The 24,537-nt window shown below is 33.6% G+C and overlaps 2 protein-coding genes, 1 long non-coding RNA gene and 1 other non-coding gene across 8 annotated transcripts in view; 2 read left to right on the forward strand and 2 right to left on the reverse strand.

Moving 5' to 3' along the window:
* Nucleotides 1-24,537, reverse strand: part of LOC409172 (xaa-Pro aminopeptidase 1) — a 36,846-nt gene that overhangs the window by 8,304 nt on the left and 4,005 nt on the right. The window lies entirely within an intron of this gene.
* On the forward strand, nt 489-3,168 carry LOC409173 (esterase FE4). Its single transcript, XM_392698.7, has 9 exons — nt 489-703; nt 855-1,146; nt 1,215-1,400; nt 1,518-1,717; nt 1,869-2,037; nt 2,156-2,322; nt 2,384-2,528; nt 2,620-2,752; nt 2,861-3,168. Exons 1-9 carry the CDS (start codon nt 512-514, stop codon nt 3,021-3,023), a joined length of 1,647 nt encoding a protein of 548 aa, XP_392698.3. The 5' UTR covers nt 489-511; the 3' UTR covers nt 3,024-3,168.
* LOC107964308 lies at nt 4,559-6,092 on the forward strand. The gene is made up of 2 exons (XR_003304632.1): nt 4,559-5,028; nt 5,584-6,092. It is a non-coding gene; the product is annotated as an uncharacterized LOC107964308 (long non-coding RNA).
* Nucleotides 17,317-17,389, reverse strand: TRNAA-AGC. The gene has a single exon. It is a non-coding gene; the product is annotated as a tRNA-Ala (tRNA).

Genomic DNA, 24,537 nt, shown 5'->3' on the forward strand with positions numbered 1-24,537 from the left:
GAAGATTATAAAAAAAAAAATATGAAATATTGCTCATGTTTTCAAGCATTTTTTTGCTAATAATACTTCTAAAAGCGTAATAATACTTTTGTGCTAGCGTAACTGATTGCAAATCCATTACGACGTAATGAGAATACAAATGAAAACAAATATTTTACCCATGACGTATACACTCATCGTTCATTTCATCTCCGGATAATTCCGGAAACGTTTTCGTTCATCAACAATGGAGGATGATTTGTCAATTATCAGGATATCCGATATTTAGCTATGAAAAAAATCATCGTCATAAGATTATTACGTACGATGGAAAAATCGTCTCACGGAATATTCTGCAAAAATCAACCATATTTGTTTTATTACGATCACGTTTTTTCGATTTACGTAATCTATTTTTCCGCATTCTGTTTCTTCTTTTTTTTTTTTTCTTTTTTTTAGATAATGCGCATCGTCACAGCGCGCATCTTTTATATATATGAAATCGCGTTATATGTAGCAGTCGAAGTTTAAAATGTGGCTGTCCAAGTTCCTGTTTTATGGATTTGCGGTTGCCTGGGTTTGTGCCGAGCAGAACGTACAATTGAAGATTCCTCAGGGTCTGTTGAAAGGTTTGAAGACCGAAACAGTTTTTCACAACAAGCCCTATTACAGTTTTAAGGGCATCCCCTACGCGAAACCGAATGTCGGTCCGGACAAATTTCAGGTAAGTGGAGATATTTAATCGATCTAATTAATTAATTTTAAAAAACGATTAAATAATCTTGATACCTGTTTCAGGATAAATTAGAATTCTTCTAATAATTGAAACAATTCATACGAGAAATTAAAAGAAATTAAAAAAAAATTAATTTCAGATATCAGAACCAGCTGAACCATGGGAAGACCAAGTGTACGATGCAACCATGCATCGTTCTGCTTGCGCATTCTATTGCAAAGTGAAGAAGGGAATAATCGGTGAGGAGGATTGCCTCTATCTGAACGTTTATACTCCGGTTCTGGACAAAGAAGCGCGTAAAGCTGTTATGGTATGGATTTATCCCGGCGGTTGGAACGGTGGCTTGGGGGACGATATCTTGTTTGGTCCAGATTTCCTGGTGGAGAAAGACGTGGTGCTCGTTACGTTTAACTTCAGGAACGGGGCGCTTGGTCGGTACACTTGGTGATTTCAACTTAAGAAGATTTTATATTCACAATTTGTCTTCTTTCTTTCGCAGGATTTTTGAACACCGAGGATAAAAGCGCTCCCGGAAATGCTGGTATGAAGGATCAAGTGTTGGCGTTGAAATGGGTGAAGGATAATATACATTACTTTGGCGGTTGCCCTAACAGAGTAACTATTTTCGGTGATAGTTCAGGTGGTGCTTCTGTTCAGTATCACATGTTATCTCCTATGTCTGAAGGTATATTTAGTCCATCCAAAGTGCATGGAAATTAAAATTATAAAAATTATTGTATATATATATATATATATTCTTTTCTTGGAAATGTAATAATATTGAGTTTTAATTATATTTTAGGTTTGTTCAATGCTGCTATACAGCAAAGTGGGACAATACTTAATCCATGGGCGATAACTTACAATCCAAGGGAACAAGCGTTTATGTTGGGTGAAGCTTTGGGGATAAAAACTACAGATTCTGAGGAATTGGTCAGAAAATTGAGCGAATTCCACGTTGAAGATATCATTGCAGCAAGTAGCGAAATAATGAAGAAACAGGTAAGGTATCCAAGATAAGGGAACATTGAATTTCTTCCTTCTGATCTTTCTTATTGGGCAATCAAATTTTCCATATTTATGAAAATAAAAGAAAAACGAACGAGAAGATATTATTATTCTTACATGGAAAGTTTGGTATTTATAATTATAGAACGTATTGTCTGGGCATACGAATGCTTTCGTTCCATCCATTGAAGTGGATATGGGACAAGACGTATTCCTCCCGACTGATCCTTGGACCCTGTTAAAATCTGGAAGAATCGCGGATGTGCCCGTGATGTCTGGAATTACAGCCGATGAATGTGCATTTATGGCGCAAAGTATGCGATACTTATTATTTCTCAACGAATCGTATTACAAATTATGCATTTCAAGTGTCATAAATTTACTAACTTATATTTATTTTTCAAAATGTCAAGTACCATTTGAATGTTGCAGATATGATAGATAAAATCGATGTATTGAACACGGAACCAGAGCAATTTTTACCAGACGATTTGAATTACACCGATTCGAATACGAAGAAGGAAAGTGGACAAAGCTTGAAAAAATTCTATTTTGGGGAGAAGCAAGTGTCGAAAGATAATTTGAACGAATATATCAGGGTAATTATAATTATATAGTCGAATATTTCTATTTTTTTAAACATTCTTTTGTATTTTATAGATGCTGAGCGATATTTTCTTCGATGCTGGAGAGCTATTATCGCTTGATATTATGAAGAATCGAATTTCGTCTCCTATTTATCAATATCTGTTCTCTTATGAGGCGCCAACTGGTTTTATGAAAAGTTTACATGGTGTCAGCGATGGTAAGTTTTTCTTTTTCTTAACGAAATTAAAGTAAAATTGTGCAAATTGTATTTATTTTTCAAAACATTTTCAATTTGTTTGTCCAAACAGGAGTTGCACATGCCGATGATGTGGGTTACTTATTTTATTCCAACATTTTCAAGAATTTACCCGAACCGGATTCCTCAGCAGAGAAGGTGATAAATATTATGACCAAAATGTGGACAAATTTTGCAAAGGATGGGTTAGTAATGTTATTTTTTATATCAAATATCCTTAATCTGACTGTACGTTAAATTATTCTTATTAATATAAATATAAAATATATATTTTATATTGTTATTATTATTAGAAATCCAACATCAGTATTAGACGAAGATGTGACAGTGAATTGGGAGCCAATGGGAAGTGATAATTATTACCTAAACATCAACGAAGAACCAAAGCTAGAGAAAAATCTAATGAGTGATAAATTCGATTATTGGAAAGAGAAGTACAAAAATGCCATGCCATGAACTCTTTAATATCTCTATCAATTTCTCTATTCAAATAGATATCTACGTGCAATAAAATAATAACTGTAATTTAATTATGATATCATATAATACAATCTTATCAATATAAGAGTTATCAATATAAGAAAGAACGATTTATATTCCATAATATTTTTTTTTTTTTTTACATTTCCATTATTATTCTTTATTATTATTTATCGAAAATTAATAAATAATAAAAAAAAATTATCAAACTCGAAAAAGGAATGAAGAGAGTGAAAAAAATTGAGAGAGAACTACCTTCGAAATACGTGTCGCTTCAACACAACTTTAAACTCGCTGTATTAATCGACACACCAATACTTTTAAACGTTTCCAGGCTATGTTATCAAACTACTTTCCTACTTTCCATTCACCGAGCACCAATTCTGTTCTTCTCGTCTCGCCTCATTCTTGGCTATTGGTTCACCACTCGTATTCTTGTCCTGTACATATCAGGATCCCATATTCTAGTAGGAACGTTTAGTCACCTCGCTCGTGGTTACGAATCAATCTTCGAATTAAATCTCGGATTGCAGGTATCACTGTTATTGGAAAATCCACGTGGAAATCGATATAAATCGATATAAAATTAAGAGATTACATTCATGGATGAAATTATCTTTTCTCAATATTTTCATTAATAAAAAAAGAATTAGAAGAATATTGTATAAAAAGAAGGGAGAGAAAAGGTAAAGAAGAGTAAAATAACGAGTGAGAATGTATTATTAATAAATACAAGGATAAAACGAGAGGACAAAAGATAATAATTAATTAAAAAAGAAGTGGAAGTGAGAGAGAGAGAAAAAGCGACGAGTATTAATCAAAGAGGAGAGAGATAACGTGTGATGAAAAGATAAGGATGAAAACGAGAAGCTGACGCTCGACAGAGAAGGAAAAAGATGTTAAAGAGATGGAAGAGACGGAAGATGATAGAAAAAAAAAAGTTAAATGGGGGAGGATAATAAAATGGAGTGACCTCTGTGAAACGGGCATCGCCATTTGTTTTCTTGGTCGTTACCACGTTGCCGTCGTTCGTCTACCATTTGTTCACCACTCACTTTTGTGCTTCTCTTGTAACAGAGCCGCATGAAAGCGAGGAGTTGTTCGACCTCGGCCCATGCGCACGTGTGAGTAAGCGCGTGCGTATCGTAGCGTAAACGATTTCATTCATGTGTCACGAGTCATCAGTTGGCGAATATGAAAGTTGAGCATTGATCGCGCATAAATATACATTGATTATACATACGTGCATATACTTAACGAATGACGGATAATAGTTTTTCTAATTATACTTTATTATTTATTTTTCATAAGTTTAATTTTATACAAGAACGAGAAAGAATTATTCTTTTTTTAAATCAAAATTTTCGTATTACCTATCTGACAAGATATTAAAGATAGTAAGAAAATTGTATGTATTTTCTATATTTGTATTAATTTTTTTTACGATGGAAATGGTATTTATTAAATGTTTTAGATCAAACATTATCGAGACGATTAATTGTATTATAAAATTTCTTTGCTACGATTGTAGATGAATTAATTAATTGTAAATGTTATTATATAATTAAAATGATAAATTTTAATCGGTTACGTTAAGAAGATAGAAAAAAACGTGGAAGAGAACGTATCGGGATGCTTAAATTTACGCGCCAATTCCCATCGCTCGAATCATTCGATTTTATCGATGGACGAGGAGGAATCGAATGACCTCGAGACTGCGAGAACAGATAGATGATCGAGATTCTGCGACAGTGGACCGTTTCTCGAGATGATCTTCAACATCTGTTGATCCGGCTATCATGTAAGAATAGCTGGTATTTATTTCATCTTACACAATCTCTGGACCAATTTGATTGCTCGAGCTTGCCCACTTCTTCTTTGCTCACTCTCCAATTTCCTATTTCTCGAATCAGTATAGAGAAAAATCAATTACAACTCGAAAAATGAAGCGTCTCTTAATGAATGGAAGGAAACGAAGAAGGTAATTATTTTACAAAATAATTAATTAAAATATTTCGATAAATCTATCTTATAAGATGTAATCTGTATTATTATACGCATAAATTATTTATACGTATATTTATGATAAATTGTCTCTCAATTTATTCACTTTGTGTACATAATTTTGTATTATTGAATTTTGTAAATTAATGCGTGTAATTTTTTTGTGATATAGATTTAAAAACAATTTAGATATTGCATTACGTATACAGATAATAAGAAATTAAAGAATAAATATTTCATGTAATGGCGAATAATTGTAAATTTAATAGATGAGCTAAAATTCTTAAGACTAATAATAGAAAAAGAAATAATAATATATATATAAAATATGGAATCCAATTATTTTTATCTCTTTTAAAAGTATATTAACAATAAAAGATATAATTTGGAATAAAATATGTACAATAAATATACGTATAAATAAAATATAGAAAAAATATAACAACTTACAAAAAAATGATATATTAGAAAACAAAAGTGAGTAAAATTTTCAAAAGTTAAATAGCCTAATTGAATTCCTTGGTATTGTTAGGTACGGCACCCGATAAATCCGTCACTGACGGTGAATGGATATTGGCATCTTGAATAAGAATATTCAAGTATATATATATATATATATATGTATACAGCATAGAGGATACATTTGATTAATCACTTTTTATTCCTAAATAAATAAATGCCATTTCCTTATATTCTTACGAACGAAAATTAAAAAGCACAATTCAAAGTAATTGTATTATACGTATAATTGTGTGAAATTCTACATGAATGAAACTTTCAACTTTTTTCTTTCTTTTTTTTTTTATCCTTTAAAATTAATATTTAATATATTCAACAGTTAATTCATTTGATGTTAAAATAAAGTTTATACGCGGAGAAGAATTAATCGGTGTTCCTTAAAAGGTTTTATAGCGTTAGGTATCATCACTGGTAACCATTTTCTTGTCGAGGAATAACTGTATACATGTACTTATTAATGCTAACCGTACTAAGTGATGCAATTACCGGTATAAATAAACTCCAACATTAGAAAACGGGAAATGCAACAAAAAATGCGTTTTCCTTTCCGTGTCAACAGAAACTTCTTGAGGTCGATGTTGTCGCATTTGTTCGTCACTCACTTTCGCGTTTCCATCGTAATAGGATAGCATTTTAGTTAAAGAGGTTCACAGACAGTTATAGTAATTCAAGCTGTATAATACTTCTTACCTTACTTGTATCTATCTCTTACATACACACCAATCTGTCCTATCGTTACGCTTTTATCATTTACTCTTGAGATACTTGATATCTTATTCCATCAGATATACTCGAGTATACAAAAATCGAATTCGGATTAAATTCTTCATTTAATTTTCCTATCCGATATTCTCTATTCTGTATATAATTTAATATTGTACTTGTTGCATCGTAATCTGCATTGATAATTTTTAAATAAAACTTTGACGTATATATGAAACTGTATTAATTATTTTAATACAAAGAATGTATTATTAATTGTTCAAAAGAATTCTTATTAATATCTTTGTATCAATTTATTAAAGTAGTGAAACAATTATATTATGAAATAGATATAACCATAATCTACAATATTCATAAGAATATTTAATATAAGAATCATTAAAAATTCTCTTAAATGATCGAAAGAAAAGGATCAGTCTTTTTCTACGACACATCTGAAAAAAAATTATCTAATAATTGTCGAAGATTTCGCGGCACAGTGACGAGTCTTGTTTCATCGCGTTTGAATCGCGCGTCGAGATGATCTTCAGCTTCTACGTATCAGGTATTCATGATGCAAAGCGATCTTTTCATTCTGATCCATGGCTGGACCACTTCTCTCCGTATCCTCTGACTTCTTGTTCCACGTTTCGTCCACGCTACCTCTATCATTTCATTATCCCTGCTGCCTCTTCGTGCTCGTTCCTCGTTCGTCCGAGACGACGGGCAGAGACGCGCTCGTCTTGCTCGATCGTTTTCCTTTCCCCCAAGAAAACGGCCAACCAACCGTTTCTCCTGTCGTTGTCTGTCGCGTTGTCTTATCAGATCGACGAGCTCGTCGGCAGACGAAGGAAGGAATGTTGGATCAGCGACTTATACGATCGAGAAAGTGTCGACGCGAAAAATTCCTCGGTATCCCCTTTTGTTTCAACCGTAGCAGGGACGTATATCGGTTTCGCGGTCGAACACGCTTCGATTTGGGATGGCTCGAGGCTTTTTACAACAGGAGAACAGAAGAATTGGAGGGTTGGAGCCTCGAAGGGTTGTTTTTTTTTGATAAGGGTCCTTTTTATCTTTTTTGTTTCTTCGAGCTTCGAATTGTTATTATCTTCTCTCCAGAAAGAATTCGTCTTCGCACAATGCACACAGGTCGAAAGGAACGTTTGTCAAGACTCAGATATTACAGTGAATAAAAGACATCCTAATTTTTTCCCTTTAAATTTATACGAATAAAAATTATTTTAATCTAATGTGCAAATTAAAATTTTTTAATATATCCCATTTAATGATTATTTCTTCAAGTTTCGTGAAATCTTTCGATTATACGTATCATCATTACGAATTTTTAATTTATCTATCCAATAAGAGGATATTGAATGTGTATAAAAGAATATATAATCTAGGAAAAATTCTAATCAATAAGATATATAAAACGAACGAATAGCAATTCATCATGCCTTTCCACATAATGCACAAGATTATTATCTTCCATTTACTATTCTGATATCACACAAAGACAAAGCAGCAATCTGAAAAAACATGATTACATTCTCATTACAACTACTATTCAATCTCGATTACCTAATATAAATCAAACTTCGCGAAGAAAAAAGAAACAAATGATAAAGATAATTAAAGGGAATACAAAATATGAAAAAAACGTGATTTGCAATCCATTGGTAATATCGTAACATATGTATATATATATCTATATACATATATATATATATATATATACATATATACAAGCGGCACGTAGAAATATGCGCGCGACGGGGGGTGGCTGGCGGTGGCGCTGTCAGCCATCATCGGCAGAGATCGATAACCGGGGATTGGTGTGCGTGCACACGTTCGCCCCGTCGAAGTTAACACGAAAAAAAGGTGGAAGGAAAAAACGAAGAAAGTGGCGGCCAGTAAAAAGACATCATAAATCGCGCGGCCGATCCGCGACGCACATACCCCCTCGTGCACATACGATCCTGGCCGTAGTGAGATGGCCGGCTGCTTAAGTGGCCCCGATCCTTCGTCCCAAGGCACCCACCTTCCCCTGTCTCCAGCCGTTCGCCCGTCCAAAGTCGGGAGCCGAGAAAAAGATGCTCCCGAGGTTTTTATCGGCTCCTTTCGAGGGACGAAGCGTCGCCGTTGCCCGCCACCCTGCCAGGCGAGCATCCGCGCTTGGAGCTCGCCTCTCCTGCGGCCAGCTGGAAGGGGACACGGACGGCCATGCGCCTCGTCGAGGGGGATTAAACCACCCCGCGGCCGGAGAGCGGCACCGTTCCTTTTCTCGCCGCCATGCTTGCGCATTTAGCGTAAATATGGAGGATGGGCTCGTCGATCACGCGTTTCTTCTTCTATTATCGATAGAAATTTACCAGAGTTTTTCGATTTCTTCTTTTTCTTTTCTTTTTCGAGATTGAAATTGTCTGAATTCTGGATAATTGTGATAAAAATTTTGAACGATATTTAGTTGTATAATTTTTATTAAACGTCTTTCTTCTTATTTCTTAAAGTTTTTTTTAAACGAAATATTTGTAAAATATTTGTGCATTTAATTTCGATGATGTAGAAATTGTAGCTGGAATTGGAACATGTTGTAGGAGATAAGTTTGTTTAGAAAGTTGTGGTAGTGGGATTATTTTGAGAGGTTAATTATATTTTCTTTTGTTTAATATTTGTTTAATATGTATTTTCTTTTTCCTGTCTTCTTTTATTTTTATAGGATCTATTCGGAAAGATTAGATTTCTAGGAAATGTGTAAGAAAAGATATTTCTTTTGGTTGAAATGATTGTAAAAAAGGACGAAGATTTTTGTGATTTCTATCGATCCATCGGAAGGCAGGAGAAAAGAAGACAAGGATTATCGGAAACTAATACGACAAGGAGGTTTGCCAATGGCATTACCTTTTGAACAGGGTTACAGGATCATTAATAGGAGTAATGGTTCTTCGAATAAGGATATCTCGTTGTTGTTTTAACTTTAATTTCTAATTTAACTTTAACACTCGATATTTCCATAATCTTCTAATTATTTCACTTCGTTCTCACAAGGAGAAACGTGTACAGACGCAATTAACAAAAAGAAATCTACACTTAACAAACCTCGCAAGCGATCTCGATAAATTCATAAACAAATAAAAATAAAATTAATTAAAGAAATTATCTTACTCAAACCTACGATACACATTCACAATCCCATTACCACGTAATTATAGAGAGAAAATTAAAGAAAGGATGGAAGACGAATCTACTACCCTCTACGATACGCAACCACGCGTATCGGGAATCTATCTACCTTCTCTCTTCCTCTCCTCGCCACGTTCCGCTCCCACAAAGGGAAAAAAGTTATTGCAAAAAGGAAAAGAAAGAAAGAAAGAAAAAAAGGAAAAAGAGAGAAAAACAAATTCCGATCGACCAACCCCTATCTGCGTTTCCCTCCACCACACGTTCGATCCAAGACGTCATCGTCGTTAAGATAAACGGCGACGCTGCAAATATCTTGGGAGAACTTGAAGTATCGAGAGCTCATCAACCGCACGGGGGTGCGTATCGACGAGTTCGATAACCAATAAATACAGGGGTGGCCGCCGATCGGGAATAGGAATTCCCGATTGGTTCTCGGAACGGGGATGCATGCGTGTAATAGAGGTCTCGTACCTTTCATGGTCGACCATCGAGGGGGAGGGGGAATCGATAAATCGAACGCGACCGCTCTCGCACTCTCGATGGAAACTCGACCGGAAATGGAGCAGGCTTCCATCGTTTTCAGAAGGTTTGGCGATGATTTTCGATCACCTCTCACCCCCTAGTGAGTCTCTCTTTCTCGTGGACGTATAATAAATTCATCGTCAACCCTCTTGGCTCGGGGGTTGTATCAATCAAGGCGAGGGAACACGTTTCGCAGGCCGGTTTGCACGAGTCCGCGCCACTTTGTATTTATTGGAAAACAAGGGCGGTTTGGTAGCAGGGTAACACGAGGCTGCAGGGGGTTATTTTCAACCCCAAGGAGGGTGGCTGTGGTCCCCGGTGTGTTCGTTCAATGAATCACGAAACAGTCATTGACTGGTCGCTGCTTGTATCCTGTTTCCCTGCAGGGGTTTCACACAGCTGGCTCTTAGGGGCGCTCACGAGTGGTGGGTTTGCCGTGGTAGGCAGGGTCGGGTGACACGGTCTATTCAAACTGTGGAAATGGCTGGTCTGTGATACTCGAGTATCGTAGTTGTATTACTTTTTATCGATTCTTATTAAAATATTCAAAAATTATTGGAAATTAGAATTATTTTTCTTTATTAATTCTGCTTTATTTATTTGTAGATTTGTTCTATAGATATATATGTTTGAAAATTAATAATAAAAGAAATAGAAAATTAATGATAAGGAAAGGATTTTAATGATAATAAAAAATATCATACACTTTTGATATTTCTAAAAAAGTGATTTGATATCCTATTATTATCTTAGATAATTCCTCTTTGTGTAATTCATACATAAACGTATTACTTTTATAGATACATGTAAACAGATATATATATTTTAATATAATGACTATCATAAAAAAAAAAAAGAAATACCAATTTTCATCCTTCATCAATTTCAAAATCTGGTTACAAACAATGAAACATAATCTTAGAAGCTCATCTTAGATTTCTTTGTCGACAAACAAAATTATCCATCGTTTCAGATGGACAAACGAAAAATCAAAAGAAATAATAAAAATTTAACAAAGATAATTGCTCGTTTCACCGATCTATCGAAATTTTCCAACGCGAATTCGTCCATGTAAAACTCTACTAATGAAAACAGTTCGACGAAATCGGTTAACCGTTGCCCAGGTGAAATGAAGAAAGCGGCGAGGGTTAGAAAGGCGTTGCTTCTCTGATCTTGAAAAAAACGAACAGAGACCTGCCAAATAGATTAAACGGCGTTAAGGAGGTGGCTTTTGCACGTTGCCGTGATATTAGAGGAGTATCAACATTGCGGGAGTTTATTCCCGTTCGCTTCAATGAATTAATGTTCGATCATGACGTCGCGAATGCTGTGGATAGAGAGAGGTGAGCCACCTCCGAATAAAAGGCGCAGCGAATGGGAGATAGGGAGAATCGGAAGCAGTTCGCCATTCATGGAAAGAAATGGGTTAGAACAGAAGAGACACGCGGTTATTAGGAATCTAGGAGGATCGAGAAACGAGATTGATTTCGATCGGCGCTGGAATCACACGATTCTTCTACATTTATATATATATATATATATGTATGTGTGTGTTTGTATATGTGTGTTTGTAGCGTTAAATATTTAATAAAATTAACATTTTACATCGTTCGAAGGATGAACAAATCATTTACGATTCATCTCATTTCTCAAATTCGATTTAACAGAGATTAATTCTTGTTTTGCCGATTTACGATCATTTATCACGATCACTTTATTCGATTGTGCATTTTGTAAATTTTGTAAACTTTTTTTAAAGATTAATAATAAAAAAAATTGTAAACGGACGTGTTGCAAAGCGAGAAGAGAGGTTCAGCAACGTTCTCCACGTTGAAAATAGGGAGGACGATGTAAAAGTTTGGACGTTGCACCAATTGCAATTTTGCACTCTTGGCAACGAGGTTTGCAACAAATCGTTATAAACAAAGTAAAGTTTGCAATTACACAGGAAAACAGAAGGTACAGCGATGTATTACCGATAAGCTGGCCGCGTTACATTTGTAAAGTTCACCTACTCGACGCGTGCTAACCTGGTACGCGATGCGACATTTTGTATTTAAAAAAAAGCTTGATTATTGTACGATTTGATTGTTCGACACGCTCTCATTAACCCTCCCACTCCGATAATACGATTTATCGGAGTGTATGTTTACGAGGAAACAAACTTTCTGCATTAATCGTGATAGCCTTTCGTTCGATCTCTCGTTTCTTGTGATTTTGAAACATTGCAAATTTAAAATTTCACGTTAAAATGTAAAAATTGATAAAATATGTAAGATCAACGTTAATACGAAATAATATGGAAAATTATGAAAAATATATATATAAATGTAATATTAAATTACATTGGAAATCTTTTGCAATCAACATACTTAATAAATATTCTGATAACAAAGTTAAAATAACGCAAATTTTAACAAAAACATAAAGTCAATATACGCACCAAAATTTTACGCAATCTTCATTCAAATATTCATGTAACAATAATTAAATAAAATTCACGAGCAACGATATCAAAATAAAGATATAATTTTTTAAATTCTATGAAAACAATTTATTTAATCTTCAAAATCAAGAGAGAGATTATCGTAATAAGATTTACACGATAGCGAATAAACTATTTTCATAAATAATTAATTTATGAAAATTTTCAAAAGAAGAAAAAAGTGAATAAAAAGTATCAGTCATCCATCAATTCTTTTATCATTTCAACTGTAATAAATTCCTCTCAATCGCATCGGATAAAAAAAGGTACTAAAATTTCTTCGTAAAACAATTATTTACAATTGTTTCTTTGTCGTGTATACGTCGTACACACACGCGGTACTACGAAAGAGGAAATCCATTCATCTTCCTCCACCCGTTGTCAATGACCATTTTTTGCTTACAGATATTGGATAAGTGACAGCGCAGGGTAACAGGATCGCACGTGATTCAAAGAAGCGCGTGGCTCGATGCCGGGGGACGTGCATTACGGGCATTAATTAGGGTGGAACAATAGAGAACGAGAATTTTTACCAGGAAAGCATCGAGTAAAGGAGATCGAGGCGTGGGAGTAGCATTGCACTCGACGCGAGTAAAATCGAATGGCCGTGATATCGAACGAACGAATGGCTGGTGTACACGTCGCGTTTTTTTACCTTGATTTTTTATCACAAATTTCTTTTTCTTCATATTAGAATCTATTGTTATAATAATAATCTCACATGTAAGTATAATAAAGTATTTTATTTCATTTCACTTGATTGGAAATTAGTAGTATTGGAAATTATTTTGTTCAAGATTGAATTTGGGAATTAATTTTAATGATGTGTCTTTTATGGTGTTTTAAATATTTCGATATTTATGACGTAAGGAAGATAGTTGCATGATTCTTACATTCTTTTGTACCGTTTTATTTCAATTATTTTTTAATTTTAATTGTTCATTGTTATAAATATAATCAAATATATAAAATCGTAATGGATCTTGCAACTTGTATAAACTGAATCTTTTGAATACCTATTAATAATATTAATTTATTAATAAGATTAAATATTCTTGTGAATTTCCAAAATAATTAAACGTAAGCATATTATTTAAATCGAGAAATTATAATTAAATCTATCGTATATTGATGTAATGTTAATTTTAAAAATATTTAGACGTTTAAAATGTCTAAAAAAACAAATATTGCCTTGAAATAAGATAATATTCTCGTTTATATAATCGAATTCAATGATAAATAAAATAAAATTAATGCAATTATTCTATATATCGAATTTGGAAGCGTTGGATCGACGAGAAGGGAATATTAAGGAATTCTAAGAACAAGAAGGGATCGAAGGGCCTGAGGGGCAATGCGTGGCCTTACCAAGGAATCAGCCCTCATAGGGAGTGTTCAAAGGGCCCGACTGCTTCTTATGTTTTCCACATATAAATGCACACAGTCAGAAGACGCATGTACGCACACTTTATTACGTACAGTGTCGATTAAGAGTTTATAAGAGTTACTTTTATATCATTGCAAATATTTCGAATAAATATCTCGTGAAAAATATATGACATAACAGATTTCCAATATTTTCCTCTTTCCAAATTTACTTTCAATAACTTTTCAATTCCCCCTTTTTTCATATAAAATAATCCATTGGTAAAATATTTCAACGTTCTACGTTTAAGATTAATTTAAGTCTTCTCGAAATTTCATCGATATCGTTCAAATATGAATTAATTTTAATTTTAATTTCCCATGTTTGATATGAAAAATGATTTAGTAAATTTTCAATTGCGATTTTCTATATAACTTTATTATATGATCTCATTCCCAGATATTGCCACGACTTCGTCTTTCCATCGATTATCGAATTTTTACGCGAAAGCAAACACGATGGATCGATTAATCCCCACGATTAATTCGTTTCTCGGAGTTTTGGCCGACACTGTACGCTTGTACGTGACACCACCATAACTTTACCACGGTTTGCAGACTGGTTAGGCTCACGCACTGCTGCACGAACGTGAGTTATCGGGGAAGCATGATCTCCACCTTGCTCCTGTGACTCCTCCTTTACTCCTTTTTGGTGGCGAGGCCAAAGCCTGACTGCGGTCCAATTGTGCAAGGGACGCATAAACAACGAGTATCCTCGAGATACGTCACTCGATATTTCCTCGAATTATTCCCTTCCACGTACGTGTAGTATAATCCCTTTTGTTTAATCTCATCTTTCCACCAATTTATTTTCTTTGATAATTTTATACATACAAGTATTGTATTTATATATTTTTATCCCTTGAAAATTTTTGTAGATTAGAAGCACAAATCAAAGAGTGTAACAAACAAAATTATTTGATTACAAAATGATAATTTTACTTCTTTTATAATAAATTAGATAATTTATTAATATTTCATTGTACATAAATATTTCTCTTAATTTTTTCGAAGATCTACATCTGACTTATCATTACTGTTCCTTTTAAATCTCTTGTTTACTAATTTTCCAATATTTTCAATATTTAATTAATTTATTTTTATCAATTAAAAATTTTCATTTTTCCGATACATTCGATACGTTCATTTCATTTAATTAATAATCTCAGTTTAACCAATAATATTATGTCGCACAAGATGAAATAACACATGTGCAGAGTGAAGGAGCGCGCGTGTGCCAGGAAACGCATTTTCATTCACGACAAGTACACGTGGCACGCACATTACGTCACCTTGTCTACACACGCATTATTAGGGTTGCAGAACCGGTTGGCCGTCTCTTTATCAGCGCACGTATCGTCGCTGGGGTATGCGTGTCCCCCCTTTCAAACGGGGGATGCTCGTTTGTATACACTTGATCCCCGCGTATACGTACGATAAAGGGTGGTAAATTTTGAAACGTTGAACAAAGAAAAAACACGTGGAGCAACAGGAGAGCACGAGATGAAAGGGGGTTGCATGGATACCCTGGAACGGTGATCCTTTTATTGTGTTCTCTTTTTTCTTTCAACCCTGACCGGAGTCAAAGGGGGATGTGAACGTTTCACTTTCTCTCGTACGCGAAGGTATGGAATGAATATCTTCAGGAAAATTGAAACAGAATAATATGAAATACATTCGTGTTGATGTGTTATTTAATCAATCAGAGATTTAATTGAAGATTAAAGCTATTAATTAATTAAAATAAAATTATTGATCTTGATATCTTGATTTTTGATGATATTGTTTAATTAATATAATTGTATATATAGGTAATATTGATAATAGTTTTTAGATAATTTCGGATAAAAAGCAAGGAGAAAATATTAAATTGTTTATAACTTGAAAAATAAATTTCATTCGATATTTGTATGAATAATTTATATTGGTGTTTAGAATAAATTCTTTAAGACTGGTCACACGTATTCCATGATATTCACATCTTCTGTGGGGGCATGGAATTAAATGGGGTAGGGAATAGAACGAGGAATAATTGGAAAGAGCAGATGGATTTTTATGAAGCTATGCATCTTGATAATGGTCACGCAGAACGGTTTAAAAAAGACGCTTGACCGCATCTGAACAATAGCTCTGAGAACGTAGATCGGGGTAGGAACCAGGATCACAGAAATCAGCGGGGATGCATGAAGTTTCAGTTACTATATATACATGTATCATGCTATTTTATGGTAAATTTTTTTAAGAATAAAGGATAAATCGAAAATAAATATTTAGAATTATATCATATATTCATTTAAAGTTTTTCATATAAGAAATATAAGTAAATCAAATATTTACCATAAATATAATTTGATCTTATCAAATTAATATATTGATAATAATATATATACATATCTTAATGTAAAAGTATTATAATCATTTCCCATTTTCTGTGCAACATTGCTTAAATAATTCAATTACAAAAATCTTCTCCAATATCTATACTATTATAGTAATAGAATTGCATTATAAAAGATACAAAGTTAGAGAATTAAAAAAAAACTAACAGAAAAAGACAGAATTATAAAATTATTTACTCATATTTTTGTAACATCTTCAAACAAAATAAATTTATTTATTAATAAATAAATTTAATATATAATTTTAAATTAGATCGATTTGCGGTCTAATAAATATAAAAGAACACGTGTATGTACGAGTATCGAGATTGGAATAACAGGTTTTAACGCGCATAGCCATGAAACACAGCTACGAACGTGTGCCAATTAGAGAGGCGATTAGGATGGATACGTGAACGACGAACCAGTACTAGTTTCTCTGCCAGTTGTTGGTAAATCATGATTTAGAATCGACCGGAAAACAGATTGTGCGAAGAGGTCTTCAGAGGAGCTAAACGAACTTAGGACAGCGCCGTATAGAGAACGTGTCTAAACGCTATACCTGGTTATGTGTGTACACACACGCGCTATACTATGCTACTACGAAATCACTACGATTTCGTGTGATTGGTCAGCTCCATTCTTAGAAAACGGATAATCATCCCACTTATAACATTTTATTCGTACATTCTACATATATAAATCGAAGATGAATGAATCATTGTCGAATAAATATACGTACGAATATAATAGAAAAATTGCAATATTTGTGATACGACAATTGAGAAAATAATCATATATATTTTTAAATGAATGTATTTTATGAATAATATTCGTGAAGAATATTATTCTAGACGAAGAAATTATTTAAAGTTTTAAATAATTTAAATATTAAGCGATTGATAAATAATAATTGAGAACATGGAAAAATATTTATTAAAGAGTGTAAAATGTTTGTGTTAAATATACGATTTATAATTCTTGAAGGTAATAAATGAAATGTAAGTAAATAAAAAAAATATGTAAAATTTAAAATAAATAAAAATTAAATTGGAGGCGCCGGGTATCGATCCCGGTACCTCTCGCATGCTAAGCGAGCGCTCTACCATCTGAGCTACGCCCCCTGTTATCAGATTTCGTTTCTTAACACAACTCGAGTTCTGGCATTTAATTTGCCAAATAAGGCAAATATTTATTATATAATCTTTACAAATGAATTAAAAAAATTCTTAAGATCAGGGATAATTTTTAAAATTTATCCTTTCCTTTATAATAATCAATCTTTTATATAGATATAATGAGTTCTTTTGTTTTTAATTCTATCTATGTATTATAAATATAACTTAAGCTTTAAAAATAAAACTTTGTTTCTTGTTTTGCAGAATAAAAAGATACATTTGAAAAAAAGGATAAAGAGAATTGTATTGTTAAATTTTATATCCAAGACATTGTTAAAAGAATTTTATATTGCGATATAATTTTTAAAGAATCATAAAAAAAATTTTTTACAATGCAATTACTTGTCCTTCAAGATGTGTCATGTTTCATCCCCCACTTGTTTCATTTGCTTTCTCATTTGACCACATGGCGCCACTCTGTTCACAGGATTTCAGAAACACAAAGGAGGATGAAATCCGCGAATAAATAAGATCGCGCAGTGCACTATCTCGGCTTGTTATCTTATCAAATGTTAACACTTTCCTTTTTTCATAATTTAATTAAAATAAACAAAATTACATTTTTTTAGATGATACTAAATTTCAATTGCTCTAAAATAATATCCCTTTGAAAAAAAAAAAGAAATTACAATTACCCTTAATAATGAAATATATCAAATCTTGCATTAATTTCATCATACTATATTTTACTTCTATTTACTTAATTTATATCTAATATCACAAAAACCAAAATAAATATTTTAATCTTTCCTTGAAATGTTCTACTAAAATTTCGAATTTCTCATCCATCGTTTCTTCTACCAACTTTCGAATTTCCATCCTAAACTTTCCTCTTAGTTCCTCTTTATCCTTCAAATTCGAATACCTTTCGATCCTCTTTCCTAATCCATCTTTCACTCTCGAATGGCCAATCGTCGAAAAATTACGAATCCGCGGCTTTAATACTGGATTACAGCTACCGGCCGAGAGTTGACCGGGCAGAAGACGAAGGGGTGAAGCTGGGGAGTTAAGGTTGGGGATGGGTAATCGATCAGGGCCGCACGCCTCGATATCGAACGCCCCTCTCGATGCTTCGAATGCGGCTCCACGCGGCGGGATAACAACTCGTTTCGCCGTTAACCATAAATGGAGAGAGCCGGATTTATCGGATTTTGAAGTGGCATCGCGGAAAGGGAAAGTCGATACAAACTGGTGAAAGTGTGACCGTGAGAAAGAGATCCTGCGTGAACCTCCGTGCCCCTATGGCGTCCTGCTACGTCACCAGGCCTCTTTTCCGATAATTTACCCCTCATTAATGTAAAAGTAATTCGTGGTGATGGAGCGAGGATGAAGTTTTGGATTTTACAAGTTTTAACGCCACTCCCGTTTTGCCTCCTTTCAAAGGCTGCGGCCCTGCTCACCGTTTGCTCTTATTTTCCGATATCCACCCTCTCTTTTTATTCCCTTCTTCGTTCCACCTCGTTCGTCCCCCCTCCTCTCCTTTTTTCTCGCCATTTCCGGGGATTTTTATTTTATCGATTTTGCGATGTATATGTGTGTCATTGTTACGACTCTCACGTACGATACAAAGAGATGGAAATGAGATGATGATAGAGTTATAAGTGATTTAAATTATTTTAGAAATTAAATTTAATGAAATATAATGTGAAATTTCTATATGTCGGTCTGTTTATTAAGTATTATTGCTGTTAAATTACAATGAAGGAATATTAGAAGATGAAAGAATGAATGAAAGAGAAATGATAAATTATTTTGAATCGAAGGAAATATGGTTTAAATGTTTTTTGGCCGCATACAACTAATGCCATTTGTATACAAAAATAGATAGAACGTTATTTCCGTCGAATGATCGCTACGAATATATTTCCTCTAACGATTTAAATCGTTTTAAATTTCTTGCGAAGGTTAGAAACGACTTCATTTGTAACTGATATACACTAATATTCCGAGAAATATTAGTCTTTAAAACATCTCGCTCCAAATTTACACTTCAAATGAACACAAAGTTACTCTGTGCAAGAATCACGTTTTCAAATGAATTTCTGGTATGTTTAGTTGGCCTAGTTTTCTCGAAACTTTGCAGTTATATGGCCCAAAGTCTGAGCTATTGAGTGAACTATCCGCGTGTAAACAGATGTAGAACAAATTTGTTATTTTTTGCAGCCATGAGCTGTGTATTCATCGAATACATATTCATGCATCAATTATTTATCATACGAAGAATGATAAATAATTCTGACCCAAATTTTAAAAATATAATTTCCTTTTTAAATTCTAAATAGATTTAAGGATTTTTAGTTGAAATACAAAATATTATAACGATAAATCATTCCATTCATGTAAGTCATAAATGAAACTTCGTGACTTTTTCGCGTAAAAAACATGAGAAGAAACTAAAAATTTTGTCATTGAAACCCAGTCAAAAGATGGAGGAAACTGTGCCATTGAAATTGCTTTTTGTTTTATCCCAATATCTTAATCCGTTATTGAGATATAAGGACTTAAAGTTAATGGTAAATAACGCTGGAATTATGAATTATGCCTCGCGACCCACTGACCTATATTTTTTCCTGGAAAAGCGTACTACGTTTTTCCAGGAATCGTGTTTATCGCTTGTTGCAATTTGGGATAGGTCAGTGAGACGAGGTGCGAGCGAGAGATTCGAATTAACAATAAAGATGGAGATAGTAAACGATTAAAAATTACCCTTCTCTTTGCACGATGATATCTCGGCAACCGGAAGTCGTATCGGGACGAACGAAAAAGCGTTGTAAAGCGGAAGGTTCCGCGCTTCGAATGATCTTTCATTCATCGATCAGAAATGATTATCTTCGAAGTTACAGCGATTCAAAGTTTTCCTAATTTTAATAGCGTTTAATTAGATTCAAGGTAAATGTTTAAAAATCACCTTTTGCTTCATACGATGATATCTCGGCAACCGGAAGTCGTATCGGGATAAATGAAAAAGCGTTGTAAAGGGGAAGGTTCCGCGCTTCGAATGATCTTTGATCCATCGATCAGAAGCGATTATCTTCGAAGTTACAGCGATTCAAAGTTTTCCTAATTTTAATAGCGTTTAATTAGATTCAAGGTAAATGTTTAAAAATTACCTTTTTCTTTACACGAGGATATCTCGGCAACCGAAAGTTGTATCGGGATGAATGAAAAGGCGTTTTAAAGGAGAAGGTTCCGCGCTTCGAATGATCTTTCATCCATCGATCAGAAGCGATTATCTTCGAAGTTACAGCGATTCAAAGTTTTCCTGATTTTAATAAGATTTTTATCAGATTTAAGGTAAATTGATTAACGGTAATGATAAAATGAAAAATATATATTTGCATAAAAATCAGCAATTATAAATTTTATACAAATTTCCTCTCGAAAATATTATACCTATTAGCTTTCATTAATGTTAATAGGAAACGTTAAAGCAACTCGATTTATTGGATCGTTAGAAGAATTATTTAATCTTAAAGAATATCTTTGAAGATGCAGAAAAGAACGCAATCTTTGAATTATATAATTATGCAACTACCAACGTTTATCTCAACGTTTTAAATTGCCTATTTAAGTATTTAAAAACAATTACACTATGTTACGGCTTGTTTCAACATCGAAGATCGTTAATTCGCTTGTGACTTATGGATACGCAGCTCAACACAAAGCTGCTTTTATGCGAATCATCCCGAGGATGAAACACACTCGAGATTACTCATAGACTGACCTTTGTCGCTGCTCGAATAACAGCTGCATTTCCTCTATGAGAAAAGGAGCGTGCAAGAAAATGTGCACAGTCAACGCGTTTATTCGTTCCAGACAGTTATAACATGGTGAACACTGCCAATGATACAACTATATCGAAAACGAATACTTGTGAACTAGTTCAACAATGTTATGAAGCGAAGTTTGTATTAAATTCATATACGATTCGAGTTCAATAATTTTCAAATTACAAATGCTATTCATCGAAATTATTTTATTTCACAATTTAATTAGGAGAAATTTTAAATAAAATTTATTTTACATTATCATAAATCGTAAAGAATGATTTGAACTAAAAAAGAATTAAAAAAATACGAAGAAATTAACCTTTCAAGAGAAGAAATTCGTCGAATTTTTAAGCGCAGGAAGCTTAAAACTTCCTCGTGATCCAAATTTAATACTAAGAATCAACAGAAGCACACGTTACCTATTTATTACATCATTTCCTTCTAAACTGATTTATCGAGTTTTCCTCGAAACAAAAATGAAACAAAAAAATCCAGAGCGAGAGAGCACGTTTTCTTTCTTCGAAATCGAAAACTGGTCAAAGGTTAAACTTAACCGAACACGTGGCGATTCGTCGTGTCATAGAAAAGCATTGTCGAGTCAAGTGCATGCCTGACCCAAGGCGCCATGGAAATAACTTACGCGCTCGCAAACTTCCGTTATTTATAGTGCAACCTGACCAACTATCTGTTCCTGGCTGCGTTCACATCGAATCTAGAATTCAACGTTTCAGTTCGAACGTAATGAATGTTGTCCCATTTACCCATACTCCTTCATCACTCTTATTCGCATTCTCCTTCTCTGCATCATTTGTTTTCTCTTATTTGACGCATTCCAAATTTCAGTGGGACATTTTCCAATAAATTTTTTTTGGATTATTTAACGAATAAAGCGTAAATTATAAGAATCTTTGCAAATATTCGAATTTTTTAATCATAAATTGGAACAGAATTTTAAAATATATGCATTCCTTAAACGAATGATCGAAAATTACAATTGCAATTGAAATTTTAATCTTAGTGTGATTAAACTTCGTTTTTCAATTTTTATTCAAAATTTATTTAGAGAAATTTCGTTTTATTTGATCCTTTCCTTGATACGATATTCAAATCTCTTCATCTCGTTAGCTTAGACAATATAGATATATTTGAGATGTTTCATGAATTTTTCTTTTCAGCTTAATCGTTTAAATTTTCTGGTTATCCAAGTTCATTCGATTTGCAATCGAATCGTGAATAATTTTTTAATTCGAGTAATTTTGGCTCTGATCTGAAGATAAATAAGACGATGAAAGCCGACAAGTTTGTAAATTGCAGTTGACAGATAATGGCGCACAAATTTTCTTGTGTAATAAATACACGAAATCAAATAAAATATTTCATCTCATTTCGGAGATTTATGCTTGAAGTGAAGTGGACGTGAATCTGATGAAATGTTTTCACATGTTTTCATATTCCAAAATTTTTTTCTTCAATTTTTATCTTTGTTAATTGAATTGAGCAATATTATATTGTCTTGGATTGTTTTAAAATCTTTAAAATCAAATTTCGTTATAAATGATAGAAAAGCTAGTATTAAGATAGTATTTAAAGAAAAGATAGTATTTAATATTAAATACTCGTAAAATAAAATATTTTCTTTTTTTTTTATCACGAAACAAATTCCAAAGTTATGCAAAGAAAGGATCGACGGATCTTTTCAACTTTCTCGCATGACGATGCGCGTAAATATAAACGCTAAATTTTCTATAACCTTGAATTTTTCGAAAATCAACCCCCGCGAAATTCTTTTCTCACAACCGAAACGGTTCTTAAATTAGACAAGTGACGTAACGTGTTGCGTTGTAAAATTATCGAATACACAGGAATTATCAATTCTTAGAGGAGACGCATAATTTTAAAATTTTCTCGATATTTTTTTCACTTCGTCAAAAATTTTATCGTTGCCGAAAATTATTTTTAGATTTCAGCTTAAAATTCACTCTGACTGACAAAAGTCGAGGACTCCTTGTCGTGTAACAATTTATCGGCACGAATCGTCATGGCAGTAATAAAGCGGAATAAATTTTGGATGGGGTACAGGGCACCTTGTTCCATGCCGCGGGCCAATTGTTAAATGGAACGTGAACTTTGTTCAAATAACAATTTTCAATCCCATGATAAATTCATTTCCATCCTGTATCTTGTTCTACATAATACATCTATGCCGACAATGTTGCAACCTATTCTCTATCCTTACGTTTATATATAGCCAACTTCTCTCTCTCTCTCTGTCTCTCTGTCTCGAAAATTATGCGGGTTAAATTGAATATCTGATTAAATTATATATATATAACATAGGCGAGACAAATATTAAAATTCCAACGATCAAATACACTTCAATGATACTATAATAATTTTATAAAAATCAAATCAAACTTCCTCTCTGATATTACTAATTATTAATTATCTTAGATTTAAAAGAAAAGGAAAAGATTGGCAAATAATTCAACAATTGCTGAATTCGAATTAATGTCGCGAATAAAGATAGATCGACGTTTTAAACAAAGATGGCAGATGTCTCAGTGTTCTTTTTCCACATTGCTTGTTCCACAGACCCGGAAATAACAACAATATCGACGGGATAAAATGACGTCGATCATAACAGATTATCCGAGCAACGTCACAAGTCAACTGGGGAGTGCTGGGACCTTCTATCACACTCAGACAGGATGTAACATTGAACTTAACTGGCTAATAACCTCCGGCTATATCCAATCCATAGACAAACTTTTTCGTTCCTTTAAATTTGCAACGTGGATTATGCAACAATGTCTCCTCTCCCTTCATCGAGTATTCATAAAGCGATCGATTCAACCCGACTCGAAATTCGAAAACGAGCGTTCAAACGATAATGCGTTCAATTCTCTTCAATGCGTAACAATGTTGCACAGAGTATCGGTATATTACGTGATACCCTGCGCTACGTATCGAGCAGGCGCAACAAAGTTATGGAACCGCTGTTAACGCGTTGGCTCACGTGTAACGCGTGTCTGCGGTTAAACACTTGTCACCGCGTTTTTTTTCTCGTTGATAAAAAATGACGTGTGCGTGTGGGTACGACAAGTATGACAGATGACGAGGGTCCAGCCTCGTATAAACGATTTGCAGACGGGACATTTGCAAATGCGACAAACGGTGTGCAATTTCTCAATGAAAGATGATCCCGATATACGGTTTGAACACACGGATTTTCCGCGATCGTCAGTTCCACGTATATTTCGTCTTCCTTTCAATCATTTTTAATCAAAGACTATTCAAATCTCACAAATAATTTCTCCATTTGCA

The sequence above is a fragment of the Apis mellifera genome, linkage group LG4 (genome assembly GCF_003254395.2).
Source record: "Apis mellifera strain DH4 linkage group LG4, Amel_HAv3.1, whole genome shotgun sequence".
NCBI lineage: Eukaryota > Metazoa > Arthropoda > Insecta > Hymenoptera > Apidae > Apis > Apis mellifera.